The sequence below is a fragment of the Dermochelys coriacea genome, chromosome 2 (assembly GCF_009764565.3).
Source record: "Dermochelys coriacea isolate rDerCor1 chromosome 2, rDerCor1.pri.v4, whole genome shotgun sequence".
In the NCBI taxonomy this organism is placed as follows: Eukaryota; Metazoa; Chordata; order Testudines; family Dermochelyidae; genus Dermochelys; species Dermochelys coriacea.
Window position 1 is genome coordinate 253,190,422 of NC_050069.1, and position 21,622 is coordinate 253,212,043.

Consider the following 21,622-nt stretch of genomic DNA (forward strand, 5'->3'; position numbering starts at 1 on the left):
TTCATTAGTCACCACTCCCTCAATTTTTGTGTCACTTGCAGAATTTATCAGTGATTAATTTTATGTTTTCTTCAAAGTCATTAATAAAAATGTTAAATATCATAGGGCCAAGAACATATCCCTGCGGGACCTGACTAGAAACACACCCATTTGCTGATGATTCCCTGTTTACAATTACATTTTGAGACCTCTGAATTAGCCAGCTTTTAATCATTTAATGTGCACCATATTAAAAATATCTGACCCAGAGAGTATTTTCTTTACAATTTGTGGGGAGAACTCAGCATGAACTGAGGAGAAGATTTGAAATAGGAGTGTTCAGCAGGCAATAAGAACCACTAGCCAGAGGGTATAAACATTTGGGGCTAAGGGAGGCTGCAGGAATTGGGAACAGGACGATTCTAAAACCAGACTCAAAAAGAAAAGGAGTACTTGTGGCCCCTTAGAGACTAACAAATTTATTAGAGCATAAGCTTTCGTGAGCTACAGCTCACTTCATCGGATGCAGTGAGCTGTAGCTCACGAAAGCTTATGCTCTAATAAATTTGTTAGTCTCTAAGGGGCCACAAGTACTCCTTTTCTTTTTGCGAATACAGACTAACACGGCTGCTACTCTAAAACCAGACTGTGAGCCTGTTTCTCTTCTCGCTGGCACTGGATAAATCAGGAATAACTGTAGCTCAGTAATCGTGTTACACTTCTGTAAAACTGATATAAGCGAGGGGAAGAATCAGGTGCTGTGCTTGTATAAGGAATTGAGGAAATTCTTAAGTATCTGGGAAATTGGAACTGCATGGACTGTGTTGTATACTGACTTGAGCTCAGGAAATCAAGAATTGAGTCTTCCCTGAAACTAACAATGGAGTTGTAACTATATATGCATCAGCCAGGGCAGTTTGCATTATGTATGCACAAGAGACTGATGAATTCCAAGATAAAATGTCTTGAACTGGAACTCAATTACATAACTTTTTAAAAATGTGTTTTCAACCCATTATCAACAACTAAAATTGAAGATCAAGATACATAATTTCTTTGGACATTTGCTTTTATTTCTGGTGTGCTTTCCTGGAAAATCATAAACCTGTAGAGATATAGCTGACAAAACGGTAAAGAACTACATATTTAGTTTTAACAGTAAGTCAGATATCTAGGCAGTTACCTTCCGTTCAAGATGACAACTCAGAGACGTGTTTATTATGTCTCCAGGAATCCTTGTTATTTTAGGATCCTTTCCAGACTGCAACCAGGGCTAACTCGCCAATATTTGGAGATTCTTGTCTCTGTTTTGGTTTCCTATCTGGCCTGGAGTACTCAATTGCTGGCCTCCTTTCAACCTTTCCAATTCATTTCCTGCTTCCATGCAATTTCTTGGGGAGGGCTGTGAGGCAGTCTAAACGTTCAGTCTAAAATCTTCATCAGTCCTGGTGGGTCTATGCTAGGTCAACTAATTTTTGAAGTGTATTAATCTGCACACAGCTTCTTGTGGAACCTAGTTATCTTGGCAGTGTGGTGAATCCTTAAATACAGGGCTGATGTCTATGCTCAGCCTCACTTTGACTCTTGAAAATAGCTTGAAGTCCAGTCTTGCAATGTTCAGAGCTCCCCTTAAGAGGTGATGAGTGCCTTCAGTTCCATCTGAGGAGGCACCTGCAGAATGGGGCCCCATTCTCTCTTACACAGAAGTAATGGATTCCGCTCCCTTGGATTCCCTGTGATGTTCCTTGCTTCTGGTCCTGCTACCAGGCCCCCTTCCTAGTTCCTTCTGACTTCTGGAGAGCATGTTTTCTGTAGGAGCCTTGTTTCCAGTTGCCCTCACAGTAGCTGTTTCCTGAGCCCTCCTAAAAGGGGAGGTTTGACAGTGAGGGAAGGCAGGTTAATACAGCTACTCCCGTTGCAACTTTGGGAAGGAGAGAATTTGGAGAGACATCTCTAGGTCTGCAGAGCCCCCAGGGAGGGGTTCCCATTGTTCATAGATGGGAGTTTATAGTTCTATATTCCTTTGTGCTTCTTTTAATAGGTAGTACAATTAGCTCCACTCAATAGATAAAAATCCAATGGTGGGCTGGGTAAGAATGTAGCATTTTTGAGAAACTGGGCCATATTCTGGTCCAATTCACATTGGTGTAAATCCAGAGTAACTTCATTGACTTCACTGGCGTTACTGTGGATTTACACCAGTACATCTGAGAGCAAGATCCGACCCACTAGATCTACAGTGTAAGGAGCACCATTCAGCCCATAGTAGTTGGAACTCTACCTAACTTGATTAGCTAGCAAAATAGTTACTGTTCCATGAGTATACCCAGTGCCATATAAGTCTAAGGCTTCCCTCAGGCAGTGAACATATGAGCTTAGTTGGAATAGATTTTGTTCTCTTTTGACACTTGATTGGGAAATCAGTTACTTCTGTGGGGGGAGAAAAAGTGCTTGTATTGGAACAGATGGTATTCCCCTTCTGAAAGATGCAGAGTCTCTGACTAGCGAAGAAACTCACACAAGGACAGGGCTCCTGGAAGCCATTTTTTTGTCACCACCCAGTGGAAAGATTCAATTCAGTCTATTCGGGACTGAATGCAACAACCGCCAAAAAAAAGGGGGGGGGATGGGAGGAATCTGGGACAGCCCTTCTCACAAGCATGAGAGACCACCATGACTGTATCACCTGGGCTTTGTGAGCTGTGCTGGCTCCCGCTTGGTTTCAGAAAAGAATTCAAAGGCTGGGCCTTAACCTGCAAAGGCCCTAATGAATTGGGACGGACTATCTCAGAGACTGCCCTGTAGGCCAATTATGCATCACTACCCTGTAGGCCACTACCTTATCGTCCACTACCCTGTAGGCCAACTATGCATCACTAGAACATTACAGCTGGGGGGACAGCTGTTTCCATTGGGATATTTTTAAAATGGCTTTTTATACAGTTTGTTTTTACAAAGTCCAAATTTTGAACAAGCATATGTAGTGTTTCTCCTAAAATTAAGTTGTGTGCGCAATGTCATGGGAAATCAACAGACGGCACTATTATAAATAGTGTTATAAATGTTGGCTATTTGATTATATAGCAATTAGGGCTTGAATAAAATGCTTGCTGCCAGCTGTGGTGCAGTTCATGCTGAAAGATGTACATACCACCAATAAAGTCTGTTTTGCCTTTTTTTTCTTTCTAAGAATCCTTGTAAGGGACTATCTCCTGCATGCAGGTTGTACCCAGGCAAGCAAACAAAATATTTCATGGTGCCAAAACATTACAGGGTGTGTTTATATTTTTGAATACAGTTTATAAACAGTTCTGCTAATATTTCATCTATTTTCCCTGTGTTTTTCTTCTCTAAATCATTATTACTGGTGAATAAACAGAATGGGAAAAGACATATTTTGTGCACTTACGCATACGATGAGATGTGGGTGAGGAGTGGACCCAAGTGTGAGGGACTAGTTGCCCCATTTCTGTGATGTGCTGAACTGTTAGCTCTGTCGCTAAACTGAAGGGATTGTGGGGGAGACTTCCTCCTTTTGGGGATTGATCCCCTTCTCCCATCACTGCTAACTCACCCCTGCCAGAGATATCAGCCCTATGTGTCATAAAAAGATGACCTTTCTGTACCCTCACCCCCCATTTCAACAGACACAAGCTGAACATGGTGCTGTAGTAGCTCGAGGGGTACTTCTTGGGAACAAAGCAGAAGCATTTCTCACAAAGTGAAGTTTAATATGCATTTATTTTCCAGAGGGTGCTGCCTTCCCTCCTTGGTTATGGCTGTGGAAAAGCATTTTGTTTAAACAATAAACAAATGAAAGGATCCTCATAACACCACCTCTCTCCAAACACATGCAACTGCCATTCCTGGGACAGAAGGCTTATTGCAGTCTAAGTAAGGACTCTGTGTGTGTGTGTGTGTGTGTGCGTGCACGCGCACGCACGCACACACATACTTGGACCTCATTAATATATTGTCAGCATCTAACTGCCCCCTACAAATGAAAACCCCCATCAGATAGGCTGATATGGTTTCTCTTGTGACAATGAGTTTTCTTTTTTCCTCTTTAGCTTGCAAGGCACTGGTCGATGAGCTACTGTATGACATTATGAAGGTGAATCCGAAGAGGACCACTGACGTGGGGTCATTCCAAATAAGCCCTGACAGGACACAAGAGAGGACTAGGGTAACAGGAAAATGATCTGACAGTACATAATTGCTGATATGTGCAATTACTAACCACTTATCCAAACAGCAGTTGGTCTTAATCTTCCAACCTTTTTCTTGCTAAGGGTATCAGACACTAAATTGCTTCTGTTTCCTTTGGGACCCAAAGTAATCTTTAGGCTTCAAATTGAGGTATTTTCTTCGTTTCAATACCTACATTTTTGGCTTTTTAATGTTTCGAGCAATATTATTCCACTGTTAATCTTGACAGAAATAAATCAGTGCTACACATGCTATTAAAAGAGAGAGAGAGTATATATATATATATATATATATCCTGTCTAGAGACCGACATCTATCTAATCAGCTTTTGTACTCTGTATCTGAAGTGAATCTATTACCTTCCTTAGAGCCTGTTTGAAGGTACTGAGTAACTTCAACTCCCATTGACTGCAGTGGAAGTTAAGGATTCTGAATGCTTTGCCAGACCAGGCCCTTAAAATCCACACCCCTAAGCAGCATTGTTAAGTCTAAGTCTCTGTGTAGACTATTTCACTAGGAGGGTGGTGAAGCACTGGAAGGGGTTACCTAGGGAGGTGGTGGAGTCTCCATCCTTAGAAGTTTTTAAGGCCAGGCTTGACAAAGCCCTGGCTGGGATGATTTAGTTGGTGTTGGTCCTGCTTTGAGCAGAAGATGGGACTAGATGACCTCCTGAGGTCTCTTCCAACCCTAATATTCTATGATTATATGATTCTAGACAGTGCTAGGGCAATGGAAGAATTCTTCTGTCAACCTAGCTATCCCTAATCAACCTCAGGGAGGTGGATTAACTGTGCAGGTGGGAGTACGCTTCTCAACAGCAGAGGTAGGGTCTACCCTGAAGCGCTACAGCAGTATAACTGCAGTGGTGTAGCTGTGCCACTGTGGCATTTTAAATGTAGACGAGACCTTAAACTGTAAGGTTTTAGGGCTAGGACCATGTCTTCCTGCAGTGGGGAGCATGCTGGGTGGCACTGGATAAATAATAGAAAATAGCATAATTGAAAAGCCCTTGGGAATGTTCAGCCAGTCGAATCATTCAGTGAATATCGTAGGATGAGTTTTCAGAAGAGAGTGATTTTCTCACAGAATGGCCCTGTTGTAAAGATGAAGGCTTGCTGATCATTTATGTCAGTGCCCATTCCTGATGATGATTCTCAGAGCTGGCCTTATTATATGTAAGCCCCCAAGCTGCCAGTGTGAGGGATCAGGGAATTAATTGTGTTCCCCTCCAGTTCTGCTGCTGGAGGAGAAGACTGAGCTGGCCTATGACTTGTCCAGTCAGCTCAGGATTGAATGGGTAGGAAGCTTTCTAGACAGGGCCCCAGAGATCACATACATTGCTGAAGATAAGAGCTGATTCTGATCACAATGCAACTCCAATAACTTCATTTATATTATAGTAGTGCTTAGAAGCCTCAACTCTAACTCAGGGCACTGTACAAACACATAGTGAGAGAGATTTCCTGCCCCAAAGAGCTTACAAGCTAAACAGACAAGACATACTCACAATAGGAGTGGAAATAGAGGTGAAGAGTTTTGCCAAGGTCACAAGCAGAGCTAAGACTAGAACCTGAGCTTCCTGGGTTCAAGTCCACCATCCTATTCACTGGACCATTCTGCCTCTTGCATTTCAATTCAGTTTTACACTGGTGTACCCAATATCAGAATCACCCACTAATACTAACCCTGCTGCATCTTTAAAGTAACTTTTGGTGTCTTCTCCCTTTGAGTGAGAAGATCTGCTTATATGACACTTCAAAGTATAAGAGATGTCATTAGTTTCATGTCTTTTTACATAACATAAAATAGATGACTGTTCTAGAAACACAGATCAATGGATGAGCTAAGCAAACTGACTGTAGCTTTCATTGCCCTGTTTACTCATTAGTAGCAATCTTAAAGTGGATGAGTGATTTTTTCCCCTCCCTTAATATTAAAAGTCCACATATCTTTAATAAAATCCATGTTCTCAATCCCTACTCTCTAATGTAACAGAAAGGTTCATTAACCCATCTTTCATCATTTGTTTAAACATTATTTTATGACATTGATTTCTTCAGAAGTAAACAAACATTCGCTTGCCGTGCCTGTCAACTAATCTCAAAATTGAATGTTTAAATTGCTATAGTTTGCTCTTCATAAACAATGTTTCCCCGAACCCCAGCATGTAAATAGCTTGCTATTGTTTCAATACCTTCTGGAGGAAAACAGATGAGTGTAGCCTATAGCATCATAACTTTTGGATACCAGAGGAGGAAATGCTTTCCAAGGACAGATATATTACATGGTTTTGTAGCAGAATTAGTTTTTGATACTGGCTGGGATCTTCAAAGAGGGCATAAGAGAGTTAGGTACCCAAATTCCATTGACTATTTGTGAGAGTTGGGTGCCAGCCCCTTTAGCCCCCTTTGAGGACCTCAGCCATAAGCTTTACAGAAATATATCCATTTTAGTGTAATTAGTGTAGTGCATATGACAATTAGTCAATGGCAAATGGAGCCATAATATTTATACTTCAGTATGAATTGACCCTAGGTAACATTTTCAAAAGTGACTAAGTCCCATTTTCAAAAGAGGGACTGAGGAGCCAAAGGGCTTTCTCTAAACAGCAGGTTAGTGCGCGGCCAGCCAGGGTGTGAATCTACAACGCACTAGCTCACCATGTGGACCCTTCCTCCATGCACTGTAAGTTCCATTGCACATTTTGATGTACTCCCATTTCAAACAGCAGTATGTCAGAGCCCACTATGGAATTTACAGTGTGCAGTAGCAGGTCTGGATGGCCAGTTAGGCCTGGTCTACACTAAAAAGATAGGTTGACCCAGCTGCGTCCCTGAGCAACATAGGGGGCTCACCTGGTCCCCTGTGTAGACATGCTAGGTCGATGGATGAGTTTTTCCGTCAATCTAGCTACTGCCTCTTGGGGAAGTGACTTGCCTACACCAATGGGAGAAGCCGTCCCATCAGCATAGGTAGCGTCTATGGTGAAGTGCTAGAGCAGCTCAGCTGCAGCACTACAGCTGTGCCATTACAGTATTTCAAGTGTAGACAAGCCCTTAGTGTGTGGCAAGTTAGTGCGCTGCAGGCTCACTCCCTAGCTTGTCGCACACTAACTCGCCATGTAGACAAACTGTAAGTTTCACTGAAAGTCAGTAGGGCTAAGGAGCCTAACTGATTGTTGTGTCTGACCACAGCTGATCAAAAAAGTTGATTTTCACAAACATTTTCATCTCAAAAATGTAATAGTTTGAGAAAAACATTGACATTTTGAATTTAGAAAAGTTTAAACCAGCTCGCTGCAGAACTGGATTTTAAAAATAAAATACAGACTGGGGTTGATAGGTCTTTCTTCACGCATGACAGAGTGACAGAGTACATGTTAGCCTTAGGCCTGGTGTGCGTGCACACAGAAAACACACCCATTTAACTAAATCGGGTTCTAAATTTATTTAGCTTTAAATTGATACAACTCCCTCGTGTGGACCCTCTTAAATTGGTTTAAGAGTGTCTAGTTTAGGGAGTTGCATCACATTTCACTTAAATTGGTTTAAGAGTGGCTGAAATCTATTTAGTTTAATTCAGTTGCTGATTTTGAAACTGATTTAATTAAAATGGTGTAATTTCTTTATATAGACCATCCCTTACTTGGGTGAATAAAAGAATCTGCCAAATCTCAGGCAATCTTTGGAAATTCTTCCTCTCACCCCCCTTTTACTTAGTTCTGAGTTCTGGAGCAGTGTCACTTCACCAAACCGTACAAAGATAGGACTGTGATTTTGTTTGTTTGTTTGTTCTGGTTAAAATGCAATTAGCTGTCTTTCTCCTTGGTTTGTTCTATAAGTTGTATATTATCCCACATTAAAGGGGATTTTGCTGTTGATATCAAGTGTGTAGTTACTTCTAGTAATTTAGACATAAGAAATTCCAGTCTTTACATAGTCATTCATATTTATGTTTGATTTACATTGATTTATAACTTAATTTGGATTGACTTCAGATCTAAATTGTGAAGAAAGACTGGGAAATTAGGAGTGGCAGTATGACAGCAGACCATTTACTCTTGAAATCCTACCTTTGGCAGTGGTTTATATATCTGATGCTTGAGAGGAAGACAAAAGTAATGCATTCTGCCAAATATGCATTGTCCTGTATATGTGTAAGGTAAGTAGGTGGAGAATTCCTTCTCAGTGCCAGAAGGCAATCACAGCTTATACACTGAAACATGAGCAGAGATATCTCTTGTAGATATATACATTTCAGTACCAATATTGCTAGGTTAAAATATTAAATTTGTGATAGAAATTGTATCACCAAATTGCACATGGTGAATGCAGGTGCCAAAGAGACTAGACTGATAAATCAGACAGATGCATGCATCATTAAAGACTCTCTTTCTGCAGAACATACTTATTCATTCATGGGACAGAAAGCATTCTCAATACTACATCTCCACATGTTGAAGAATTAGTCTACTCTGTAGTATATTAAAGTTGCCATTCACAGAAGGTCATCAACATGCCTAATATCCTGGTTTACTGTTCCCAGACTCTCCCGCAGGTTGCCATGCCTTGCCACCACCTTCTTTTCCTCCCCCAGCTGCTGTCTATGGAGTGATAAGAGAGACAGCAGCAAAGATGTGGAAGAACCAGCAGTCAGTAGTAATGTGCCTCTTGGCCTGCTACCTTTTTTTCCTAGCCGCCCCACTCCCCCAAGCCTCCATTTTATAAGGCCAGAAGGTTCCATCTTGGATCTTCAGATCACGCTATCTCACAAAGGAGTCTGCTATTATAAGAACCACTCCATGCAGCACCAGCTAGGTTCAAAGTGGAGTTGGATGCGGTGTAATCGCTCTCATGGACCCTAAATGGCAACAAATAGACTATTCCACTGGCTGGTGCAAAGTCCATAATTTAACTACCCCATTAAATGAGTGAAATGTAACCTTGAGTTCTTCTAGAAGGGCCTATGTGGGGGCACATATGAATGTTCAAGCAAAAAGGTCACATCTCTGTGGTATAACATGGAGTTGGAACTTCCTTCTCAACACTGCCATCACCTGACTTCAGCAACTCTATAAACATATCCGTAGGGGACATCTCTCTCTCTTTCTTCCCCTCGTCCTCCCGTTCTTTTTTCTTTTTTAAGTGTCACTTCCAGATGTTTTCACAATCTACATAATGCTGCGCCAGTGCCCTTTTTTGTGAGATCTATGACGTTCTGCTTCTCGGGCTGGAGCCCGTTTTCCAGGAATGCTGGGGAATCTTACTCCCTAGTCCATAAATAGATGGCTGTTCTTTGCTACCTGTCCCCAAAGTCTTCTGTCACAGTTGCTCATGTTTTTCTGTCTTGTGTTTCTTTGAGCTTTTTTTGTCTAACCTCAGGGCATTGAAATTTGCACCCCTTTGATATTCTGTAAGGGTTGGAAGGGTTTCCAATCAAATGCATGTCAAATAGTTGCTTTTCTATTTTCTACGCATTCTTCTGGTCTGGAGTTATGTCTCACATCCCTCACATGCCTCATCTCCTTCTTAGCTGGCAAGCTCTTCAAGATAGACTGTGCCTTTCTCTGTTTTTGACACATATCTACTACAGTGGGATGCCAGTCCTGATTGGGAACTCTGGATGCAATAATAATGTAAAGATGTAATTTCTGAGAGAAGATTTACTTGCTATTCATCACACTTATTGACAAGTCCTGATGCAACATGAAGCTGCTAAAAGTGATGAATCCATTTTAGTCATGCTGATTCTTCAGCACAGTTAAAACTTTTTGGAGGAATTCCAGGAAATATTAGTTTCATGGCCTTGGGAAAAAAAATTCTTTCCCTTTGTAGACTTTGGCCCAGAGTATCCTCTCCTGTGATAAAATCTGGAATGAGGAAGTATATGGAGGATCTCTGTAAAGATTCTTTCATGGAGCTCCCCCATGGTATCACCCCATGCCCCCACAGAGAAGGCTACAGGTCCCATTCCCAAAACCAGGCAGATCTTCCGGGAGTCTATGGGGTGCCAAGGCCATATGCATGGAGGCCTGTGCCTCCACCCCAGCTCTGGCCCTAGGCAGCCCCTAGGAGCCATGCTACAACAGAATCCCCATGGCTGTGGTTGGCCCTGGGACTCCTGAAGGGTATGGGGCTCTGTGAAAAAGATTGTTCGGCCTAGGGCTAGGTTACCTTTTTCAGGGCTTCTCTTTAGGGGTGGGAGGTGGCTTGTGTGATTTCTCCAGTCTACCCATTCTTGCTGCCTCTTCTCATTCACCACATGCAGATCTTGAACCCACAGAGAGGTTTCATCCAGGCCTAAATGTTTGGGAGGAGAGGTGCCACCTGACCCCATCTCCTCCTCTCTCCCATTGGGATAGGATGGGAGCAGAGTTTGGTAGAGGTAGGTTCCCCCTTTGTGAAAATCTCAGGGGACAATCTGGGCCTTTGTTTTAATTATTCTTCCTCCTGCTGCTCCTGAAACTTTAAGACGGCTTGTTTCTCTCTCACGGCACCTGTGGAAATGGCTCTCTCCTGTTCTTTTTCTGTGGGATCTGTAGTTCCGTTTTTAGGCCTGCAGCCTTGCTGTTCTGCAGATCTTCCTCTTACTGGCATTTATTGCTTATTTCAGTCTTAGCCTCTTCTTGCAGCTGTGGCTTTTCTCTGTCCCTACAGCTCCTGTATGAGCCTGATCTGTTTTCTCTCCTGCTGCAGCCTGAGGTGGGGGCAAGGCAAACAACCCCTCCCCTCACTGCAGAGGAGCCTGCCTTACTTATTCTTGCTTTCCCTTATCTCTGGCTATAGGAGGCTATTGCTGAGACCATATCAGGTGGTGGAGCCGTCTGCACAGTATAGCCTGATCTGTAGATTATGTATAAGAATCCCCAGTTATCACTGTGAGGGTAGAGAGGTTCTTATCCCAAGATCAGGCCCCATATTATTAAAATTACTATATAGTTGGGAACCCTGATGTGCCCAGTTGCAACACGCCCACTATAGGAACTCTTCTATATTTACAAATAATGTATTAATACATTTAGCACAGTCACAAACACTCTAACTCAGCAAGGTAGATAGAGATACTACAGAATGTACATCTGAACAGCCATACTCACACCATCCCTTGCAGAACAGCCTGAAATCTTCCTCATCACTGTCACCTTCCTCATCTTCACTAGTGGCCATCTTTCTGGCATCTCCCAAGGGCTACATTTCTCTCTTCTACTGTCCACAGCCTGGGATATCACTTTTTTAATATGTTACACTGACGCTACCGTGTCTATTGCATATTCAGTAGAGGTTTCTCCACTCTTCCTTATTTGTATTTCCTTCCCTTTCTAATGTTGAAGTGTTCTTCTAGACTATTGATACTTGTACTACCATTTCAGCTCAGGATCATATCTGATACTCCTTGCTTCAATGGATTTGCAGTTATTACTTCCATGTTCCTTGCAGTAGCATTTACAGCCTCCTATCTTTGAGCAAGCTCTTCTTAGTTCCTAAAGTCTAAACGTAACCGTTGATCTATGCCAAGGGTTACAGATGACTTAACCACCCTTATGCAAACTTATGCTTCAGCTAATGTCTTACAGGATACTGTAGGTTTCTTGCGTTACAGTTTAATATAATGAAAGCAGCTAAATAAAGACAAGGCAGTAAATATAATAAAGGAAAGCCTGTGGGGTACAACAGTGAAGCAAGTGTGGTAGGTTCTTGGTTAGTAATAACCTGGAAGTGATACTGAAGAGTCAGCACTGCAGTGTTGTACATTTGCCAGCTCTGTCATGAAGTTGCGGATCTCAACTGGATTGTCATGCATCCAGCTGGGCTGTGGGAAGAAAGCAAACGGTTACCTACAGTTCTGCCTGTTGGCCCCTAGATGCTGCTATGGCATCTACAGAGCTGGCTTCCTTTTGCCTCCTCTCTTGCTGCTCCTCCTGCTGGACATGGGTGTGGAAGGAGCAGCTGATCTGAGAGGTGGTGGCTGTGGGGGTAGCCACACACAAAAGGTTTTGATATCCTGGGCTCCAACCCCCGCCCCCATCTAATGCTCCCAGCACATAGTGCCACTACCACTGGCGACCCAGCACCCACCTGTCTCCTCAGGAGCAATATTAGCAGCCCCAACAGCTTCCCACTCAGACTCCCCCAGCCACACCGCCTGTCACCATCAAGCACCCATCCTCTTACCTACTATAGGCAAAGCTAAGTTCTATAACCTACTCTCCAACCACGGCTTGGAGCAGGGTGTATTTGAACTTAAGTTTTGTGGTTAATTTGCAACTTATTTGAATAGAACTCATTAAACATTTTGCATAAAATGCCACAACCAGAGCAGAACAAAACTTGACAGTAAAGGTATAATGAGATCTACTGCATTTTTCAAATGCTGCCTCGATGGCCTCATGCGGCCACAAGGGGCTTTTTGTGCAGTCAAAGCCTCCGGGGCGGTGAAGGGGGATGGGGGGGAAGGGGACGACAAAGCAGTGGTAACAAACATACAAATATCACTTTTCACAGAAACAGAATTACTAGCTAGCGAGTTTAAAAAAAGCAAAAGAAACAATAACAAAAAAGACAAGAACATGCAAGGCAAATTATTTGTTTCTATTCTGTTTAGGTCTAGTAAAGAATAGAGACAACTGTATATTATTTGTATTATTGAGTCTGCAATAAAAACCTACATAAATAAATTACAATGATTTGGATGTGTATACGTGCATATTTATTTGTTTTTCCTAAAGTTAATTAAGTATTTTAAGAAAAATTGTCAGAGTGGCCGCCAGCAAGAGTTGGTGGCTGCCCTCTGAGGCCACCAAAAATTTTCTTGTGAGACTCCCTATATGTGCATGTGCCGTCTGCCTCTCATGTTGTTGACCCTCCACGTTCTGCTCTGTTGGTGGCCTTCTGCAGCCCTTATGCGGCTGTGTGAGTTTCTCCCAATTGTTATTGCAGCCTGTGACTTTGGGATTCTGAGAGATGTGCCTTACCTCCTCTCATATCTTTTGCTGGGGGCATTGCTGAGCAACATAGATTAATGAAGATAAGTGTTAACTTCTTATTTGGATGTTTAGATCCAGAAATTTCAGAGTATTAAACCACTTCCCATTTCTTATGAGAGTCTCTGGGGTGTTTCATTTCCTGTGTTTATTATTGTAAATCATGGCATGCAGTTTGTAGCGTCATCTCTTTGGCATGAAGTTCTTATTACCCACTTGCTGCATCTGCCTGATTTGATTGTTTTAGTCTTTAGGCGGCAAAACATCCAGTGGGGCAAATCTAACTCCTAGACATCAAATAAACAATAAGGAATTACTTTGTCGCAAAAGGCTAGAAGCACTACTTGTGTCATAGTCAAAGAGCCTTATAATGGCACCAGGAAACACCTACGTTGTACATTGAGAATGTGATGGGGGACGATATATAACAGTGGGCAAAATAGCAGCACATTGTGGTAGACTTGATGAAAACCTTTCAGAATCCCTGTGCTGGCATGTTAATCCTGGAATTACCCTGGACTGCAGGCTTAGTGGATCTTACAAATGGAAGAATCTTGTCTGTTTTTCATGGATAGTGAAATAAGTGGGAATGTGATTTGGAGACGCCTCAGCAGATCTCACAAGTTCATTCAGTGGAAGAGAAAATTCCTCAAATAAATTATCATCATAGTGTGACAGGGTCGGGCCAGATGGCTACAGGAGAGTAATAGAAGGCAGATATATTAGCCCTATTAAGTAGGTCCCTTTTCCCTGGGTAAGGTAACAGGGAATGTTCCAGAACAATTCTGGAGACAATTAAGACAGACAGGCTGATTAGAACACCTGCAGCCAATCAAGAAGCTGCTAGAATCAATTAAGACAGGCTAATCAGGGCACCTGGGTTTAAAAAGGAGTTCATTTCAGTTTGTGGTGCACGTGTAAGGAGCTGGGAGCAAGAGGTGCTAGGAGCTGAGAGTGAGAATGCAGACTGTTGGAGGACTGAGGCGTACAAGCATTATCAGACACCAGGAGGAAGGTCCTATGGTGAGAATAAAGAAGGTGCTGGGAGGAGGCCATGGGGAAGTAGCCCAGGGAGTTGTAGCTGTCGCACAGCTGTTCCAGGAGGTACTCTAGATAGCTGCATTCCACAGGGCTCTGGGCTGGAACCTGGACTAGAGGGCGGGCCCGGGTTCCCCCAAATCCTCCCAACTCCTGGTCAGACACAGGAGGAGTCAACCTGGACTGTGGGTTCAGAAAAACAGCCAAGCTGAGGGCTGCCATGAAGCTCCAAGGTGAGCAAATCCTCCAATAAGCACAAGACCCACCAAGGTAGAGGAGGAACTTTGTCACAATAGATTAAAAAGGAATGTGCTTTTATTTTCAGATATTATCTGAGATGATGGAGTTGCACAATGGACAGTATGAACGGCACTTTTTAAAAAAAGAAATAGTATATTTGAAAATGTTCTTTGTAGGAGATTGAAGTCGTTAAGTATACAGGCTTGGAATAGAAAGGAAACTGATAGCTCCTCTCTTCTACAATTTATGAAAAGATTACTAATAATTGTCATAAAAATCTCTGCTAGGATAGCAGCCAGCTTACAGTCAGATAAAAAAGAGTTTAGTTTACATGATTTACCATCCACCAAATCCATATTAATGCAGATAAATTAAGTGATAGTGTACAGTAGGTCTGTAGAAATACAAGTTAAAATATGCTTCTATTGCTCATCACTGACATCTCCCAAATCCCTTTCATCTTAATAAGATGTCAACTTCAGGGCTGTATTTCAGGCTATATGGTGTATTCTAGTTTTTGAAAAGGACTTTCCTCTAGGAACATAGGAATTGCCTTAGTGGGTCAGACCTGGGGTCTGTTTAGTCCATTATCCTGTCTCCAAAAAGGTCAGCATCAGATGCTGCAAGAAGAAGGTGGGGGGAAACCCACCCCACAGAAGTCAGATATGGGATAATCTGCGCCCAAGAAGGTTTTGCCCTTTCAATTTTTTTGGTTAGTGTTAACTAATATAACTCTGGATGTTGTTATTTATATCTCATTTTTAATTTTGCTAAGTTCTTGATCTCAGCAACATCCTGGAGCAATGATTTCCATAGTCTATGAAAAAGTATTTCCTACTATCATTTAGAATTTGCCATCTTTAAATTTCCTTGAAGACCCATGTTTTGGTGGGCACTCACTTTGGTGCACCCCCTTGTGTCAAGGCTGGTGTAAATGCCATGGAATGGATCGGTAGGCGTATCCCTGCCTCAGGTTCCCCTAATGGGCTTTCAGTGAGCTCAGTGAGTTTTTTCTTTTTTTTAATGTGGTGAACAGTATCTGTCGGGGTCTAATTTATTTAACCAATGGATGAACAGACACCAAGCAAGCCTTCACCCCAGCTGGAGGGCTGAGTTAATCTTAGTCTGTCTGCCCCACCTGAGTTCATCTATCTCCTCCATCCAGCAAGGCCCTCTCAATGCTGCCACCCCTCTGGGGTTAGATCTCTTGCCAACACCAGTGATCTCTGCACTCCAGCCCCACTCTCAGAGATCAACCACTGCAGCTCTTTTCTGGAGTTGTATGTTGTTTTCAATCTGGACAGCCAGCCCCTGTTTGATAAGGTCCTTTTGCTGGGGCTAAGACTCCCCAGGGGTTCAGGTACTCATAGCTTTTCCCTTGCAGAACCTCTTCCCTCTAGAAGTATCTTTCCTGTGTTCCCTTTCCTGGTGAACTCCCTAAGCAGCTCTCCTCAGAAGTCCCTCTCCTCAGGAACTTTCTGTCTTCTACCAGGCTCCTGGCTGAGTCCTCTTGACCCTTTATTAGGCACAAGTGTTCCTTAGCTAATCAACTGGTGTCCAGTCACCAAGGCCATCAACTGTTCACAACTGGATCCGGGTTGACTCATTCTTCTTACTGCAGCTTATCAGAGGTAGGCTGTGTGTCTCACCCCCTCAGAGGGCCAGCTGTGGACTTGAGTGAGAGGAGCAAGATGGCTACTGAGTTTAGGCCTCTGGCTGCTCTGCAGCTCCAGGCAGAGACCTAGGGGATCTGCAGGGAAGGTCTGATTCCCTCCTACAAGGCTTTCTTTCAAGGGGAGAAGAGAAGAAGAAGGAGTTGGAAGCCGAAGAGAGGAGGACAGAAGGAGGCAATGGGAGAGGTTGCAGTAGTAGAAAGACACAAAGAAGTATTGGAGAGCAGTTTGGGGCAGGGGAGAAGGGGCCTGTTTCCCAAGTCTGAGGGTGTGGAGAAGGTCTTCTCTGGGGAACCTGTCCCAGCAAGGGGAGTTCTTGCAACCAGTAAACCAGGGGGCTCCTGAGAGCAAGGAGCAGGTCAGGAGCCAGGAGAGGATGTTGGGGTTCAGGAAGGCTAGTAGTTTAGAGAGGTTTGGAAAGAAGACCATGGAGAAAGTCATGGGCTGTACAGCAGTAACAACCACAGGACTTGGGCAGGAGGACAGGCATCATTGGGCCTGGTGGCTGCAGTGAATTCCATAGTGGAGTAGGAAGAGCAACAGCAACAGAGCAAGGCATGGCCAAGGGTGTGGAAGGAGGACGGGGTATGAGTCAGGCCACCCTTTCTCACTTCCCTGGTGGCAGAGATTGAGTCACAACATCTGGCAGCATTAGTTGATACAGACAATGGAGGAAGCAGTGGGTGTGGGGATGGCAGGGGAACGATGGAAGCCTAGGGTGAGGGAAGAAGCAGTCCAGGTGCCTGGTCGGTCACCAGTGACCAGAGGGAGCTGATATGGGGATGGTGGCAAAGGCAGTAGTGACTCCTGCGGCTCTTGGTTTGAGGGCTGCACTGAGCAGAGAGGCAGATGTGGACATGGAGCAGAGGAAAGGGGGTTAGATGAACCAGAGCAGACATAAAAGCAGAGGAGGAGGAAGGAGTGGTGATGGAGAAAGAGGATCAACCAGACAAACAGGATAATCTCTTTGATTAGGGAACAAGTGTCTCCCAAGACGAAGGGGAGGTTGACTGATAAACTGAGGACCCCGCAAGGCAGGGATGAGATGGGGAATTCTACTGCCCAGACTCTCCAGGACAGCTGCTGAGGTTGATGGGGCATGGACTCAGTGGCAGCAGCAGAGCTCCTGAAGTGGCTTGCGGGGGTGGCTCCAGAGTTGAGCCATCCAGTCTCCAGGCCAGTGCTGTCAAGGGTAGGCTGCTAGCGGACTCTCTGTGTGATTTTTCTGGGGATGTTTGAGGTCAGGATAGCAGGAGCCTGGAGAGGGTCTCTATATTCCTTGGATCAAAACAAGGCCTTTGATTCGATGCAGCATGAGTATCTGTGGGATGTGCTACTGCATTATGGGATTCTGCGCCCTTTCATTGCCTGGCTGTGGTCCTTGTACAAGGGGGCTGTCAGTTACCCTTTGGCTAATGACTGGATAGGACAGAGTGATGTCCCTCTGAGGTGGGGAGGGAGGCAGCACTGTCCTTTGAGCTCTTTGCTCTATGTGTTCTTGTGGATTCTCCTGTTAGGCTCTTGGCAGTGGACGATGGAGTGAGGGCAGGGACAGAGTTGTGTTATTTCCACGGGGGTTGTAGCTTTCATAGATGACCTATCAGTTGTGGTATCAACGCATGAGGAGAGTGACAAGCTGTGGACTTGCGTCTGGTGGTATGAGCAAGCATGATGGGCTAGGTTAAATTTGATGAAGAGTGAGGCATTATGGTTGGGTGATATGGGAGACAAGGGTGGTGACAGTCCAGGCTTCCTGCTTTTGGCTGCAAAGTAGACAGCAGGAAGGTGTACTGAAGAACTTGAGGATAGAGTTTTGCTTGGAAGGTGTGTCCATGAGACAGAATTGGGAGAGGGCCCTGGAGCAGGGGAGGGGATGGTAGAGCGATGGAGGAGCTGAAATACACCTTCCCATCTTCTACAGAGTATGAATGATTCATCAGTACCGGCTTCTGCTCTTACTTCACTTAGCCAGAATGTACATGCTGACCTTGGTGCAACTGAAGGGCAGAGTGATGGGGCCTGTTTCTTCTCTTCCTCTGGGGTTGGAGGACATTTTCCTTTATTAAGAGGTCTGTGTCTGTCAAGTGATGGAACATGGGAGTTTGGAGGTGAGACACCCAGTGGAACTTTTTAGGACCCTGAGTCTGCATTTTTATCTGCAAAGGATGCAGCAGGTCTTGAGCAATCAATCAGCTTGCATGCAGAATATAGTTCCAGTTTGGGTTCAGTGCCATCAAAACTGTGCCATCAGTTGGTGGGCACCGTTGGAGGGATGGGGGGAAGGGAAGTGTATGAAGCCATGGCAAGGATGGAAAAGTAGGCCAGTAGGTGGGAGGAGCCAGAAGCAGCAGCATCAACTGATACAGGATGGACAGAACCAGCTCCCTGAATACCTGATTGCAGTGTTCCAGTACTTACAGAAATAGGGGATATAGGGAGCAAGTAAGGGAAGGACAGACTAGGCTGGGGATGTATCAGTAGGTATGAGCTTCTGTAGCTGGCTGGTTGTCTGAGTGATTTGAACATTTTGGGGGGCTTTGAGGCTTCAACAATCTCAGAGGGTCCCATTTAAATATAAAGAAATGGCCTGGAGGCTTTGCCATGGTAAAGTGGCTGAGAGGGAATGCTGGAAATCTTGCAAAAACAAGATGGGTGTGCCTCAGGCAAGAGCAATGTCTGCGGGGGGAGGGGTCATGGAGACTATGGAGCATCTGTTGGTGGAATGCCCATAGACTCAGAAGGTGCAGGCAGGGTTAGCGAGAGTACTTAAAGTACCGATCATCTTAGGTCAAAATTGGACCCAGTGGGGATACAGGGATTTCTCAGGTCTGGTTTATGAGCAATGGGAGAGTGAGACCCTCTATCTGATCAGCATGGTCTTATGCACATTTCTCTGGAAGGACAGGTGGGAGATGGTATCTCAGAAGAGCCCCCTGACATAGGCTTCCTTGGAGGAGTTGATGCAGACCACCCAGAAGGAGCTGGTGAGGTGGGGCGGGGGGGGAGGAGGAGGTTTGAGACATGCAGAGAGGAAGCACTGTCTGGAAAAGAAAAGAAAGTGGTGAAGGGATATCCAAGTTTAGTATGGTTGGGTTTGCATCTAGCCTCCTTCCTTTTAAGGTGAGGGAGAAGCCTGGTCTATGGGCTCAGAAACCTTTGGGAATTTGTTTGGGGAAAATGAATGAAGGAGTAAGAGGATGTTGGGGAGTGTTTTAGCTCATGACATGGTAGAAATTTGAAAGAGATTGTTGTGTTGGGTGAGGGAAGTTATGCTGGACCAAGAATATGGTTCATTGTAGTTACACTAGCTATCACAGAGACCAATATGTTAGGGACCCAGGGTATCAGTATTGTGGAATGACTGTGAGGATACTGCATAAGCGGCAAAGAGTCCTGTGGCACCTTATAGATTAACGGACGTATTGGAGCATGAGCTTTCGTGGGTTAGGATACTGCTATTGCTGTTGGCTATGATTGTCTTTTCTTTGCCATGGAGGGACCTCTTTCTGTGTATCGAGAAGCCAGACTTGTGACCGGGTATTGGGAGGACCCAGGAAGCGGAATCTTGAGCACCATGCAATGAACTCTCTCTGAAGGAATGGAGCACTTGTTATAGGAATGAACAAGGACAACTAGTTGTGGATGACTTCTGGTTTAATTGGACTTTTGACATCAAAAGGACTGTACTGGAGGATGTGGCAAGTCATCAGTGCTGGTGTTCTCCTTTCAAGGGAGTGGCGGAAGAGTGGGGGGGTTGTACTCTCTAGCATCAGTTCAATCTGTTTTGACCTTCCTATGCTGTGTATTTTGATATTTCTGTTGTGTTGTTGGGAATGTGTTTGTTTTTATGTTGGTTGGTGTGTTTCATAAAAGATCTTAGAGGGGCAGCTACCCAGTGAAAGTCCCCTTGTTCTTGTGTTGTGAGACAGAGAGGACAGAAGCTTCCAAGTTACCTTCTCTATTCCAGTCATTATTTTATATACTTTGATCATGTCCCTGTTATTCCTTTTTACAGAAAATAGATTGGAATATGAAGAGGCAGCAGGAGAACAAAATCATCCATTTACTTCCATGTAAGTCACATTTCTACCTGAATTTCAAGGCAGCTTTTGGTGAATGTGTGTGGGAGCCCCAAAGTGTTGGGGGTTGCGGGGGCAAGATAAGTGACAGCTTATGTGTTAATCGTTTTGGAGAATGCTCTGCAGCAGGCTCTGCGGCTTCCTTGTTGCCCAACCTTTCGTCTTCCCACATAGCTGGGGGGAGATGAACTTTCTGAAGTGGCCTGTGGCTGTGTGATCAGCTTATGTGAAAGTCACAAATGTATACGGTTATTGTGGCTAAAGCCACATTAGTTTTTCAAGGTTAAACCTTTGAAACATAGTTCTGCATGAACTGAAGAGAGGAGTATTTAATGGCTATTACAGTAATGCTGCACCGATTGCTGCAGAAGGCCCAAGTTCTTTTTTCAATTAAATCTTTGCTCCTTGATGGAGTCCAGTGGCTATAGGTTAAATGTTGACATGGGCTACATGGCTGTTCAAGGGAATGAGAACGCCATAATCCCTTACGCCCCTGCATGGGCTACTCAGACATGGGATCCAGGCACATTGGAGTAAGCAGGCATGCCCACCATGGAGTAGGTGGGCAAAGAATGGGAGGATAGTTAGCTCCAAACCACCCACCCCTCTAATTCTGCTCCCCAGTGCAGCAGAGCTGATGTGAAAGAAGGGGATGCATGGAGCACGTCATAGTTTCCTGCTGGTTTAGGCCAGCAAGGAGGAAGCAGGGGAGAATTGTGACCTCAAAAGGGCGTCTCCCAATCAGAATCCCTCTGCAGTGGTGTAGTGTACACACCACCCTTTGGTTGTGCCTGAAGTCACAATCTAGCCCTGTGGATATAAAGGCCTGAACTGCACTAATACAATACATTTGCATAAGCCACCTATCAAAGCGTATTTTTTAGGCTTTAAGGACCTGTTCCATTAAAACAATTCCCCTTCTGAAGAAGACAATTTTTGCCGCTCCCAAAAAACTTCCATTTGGACTGGGTTAATTGCAAGTGGAAGTGTGGAACTGAGGTATTTAAAAATTCAACTTCTGTTAAAAAAGGAACTGTTCTCCACTATATTTCCTTAAGTTAGATAAAATAGGCTCTTTGGGCCTTATGCCACTTATCCTGCACTCTTAACCCCCCTCCCAAAAATATCAACCTGTCAAATCTGAAGCTGCTCTCACAAACACCATCAAAATGGTCTGAACCTTTCAGGTCTGAACATTCACTGTCCCACCTTCGCAAAAGCTAGACTGAAATGGATGTTTGAGTTCTCAGCTTGCCTGCATAGGATTGTCCTGCAAATCAGAACAATTGAACAGCAAGATCTCAGCTCCACCAGGACATACCCATTTGCACTGTTTTCATTGTTGGTATCCATGGTCATATGGAGCGCTCATGACCACACTAAAAGGTATCTCCAGTGTTGCTATTTCCTGCTTTTATGATTAT

General features: G+C 44.1%; 1 protein-coding gene across 1 annotated transcript in view; it reads left to right on the top strand.

Moving 5' to 3' along the window:
• The window catches only part of CNPY1 (canopy FGF signaling regulator 1), a 71,289-nt gene that overhangs the window by 16,281 nt on the left and 33,386 nt on the right, over positions 1 to 21,622 (top strand). The window contains exon 2 of the mRNA XM_038392401.2: positions 4,050 to 4,165. Within this exon, the coding sequence (XP_038248329.1) occupies positions 4,050 to 4,165 (116 nt within the window). The remainder of the gene's footprint in view (positions 1 to 4,049; positions 4,166 to 21,622) is intronic.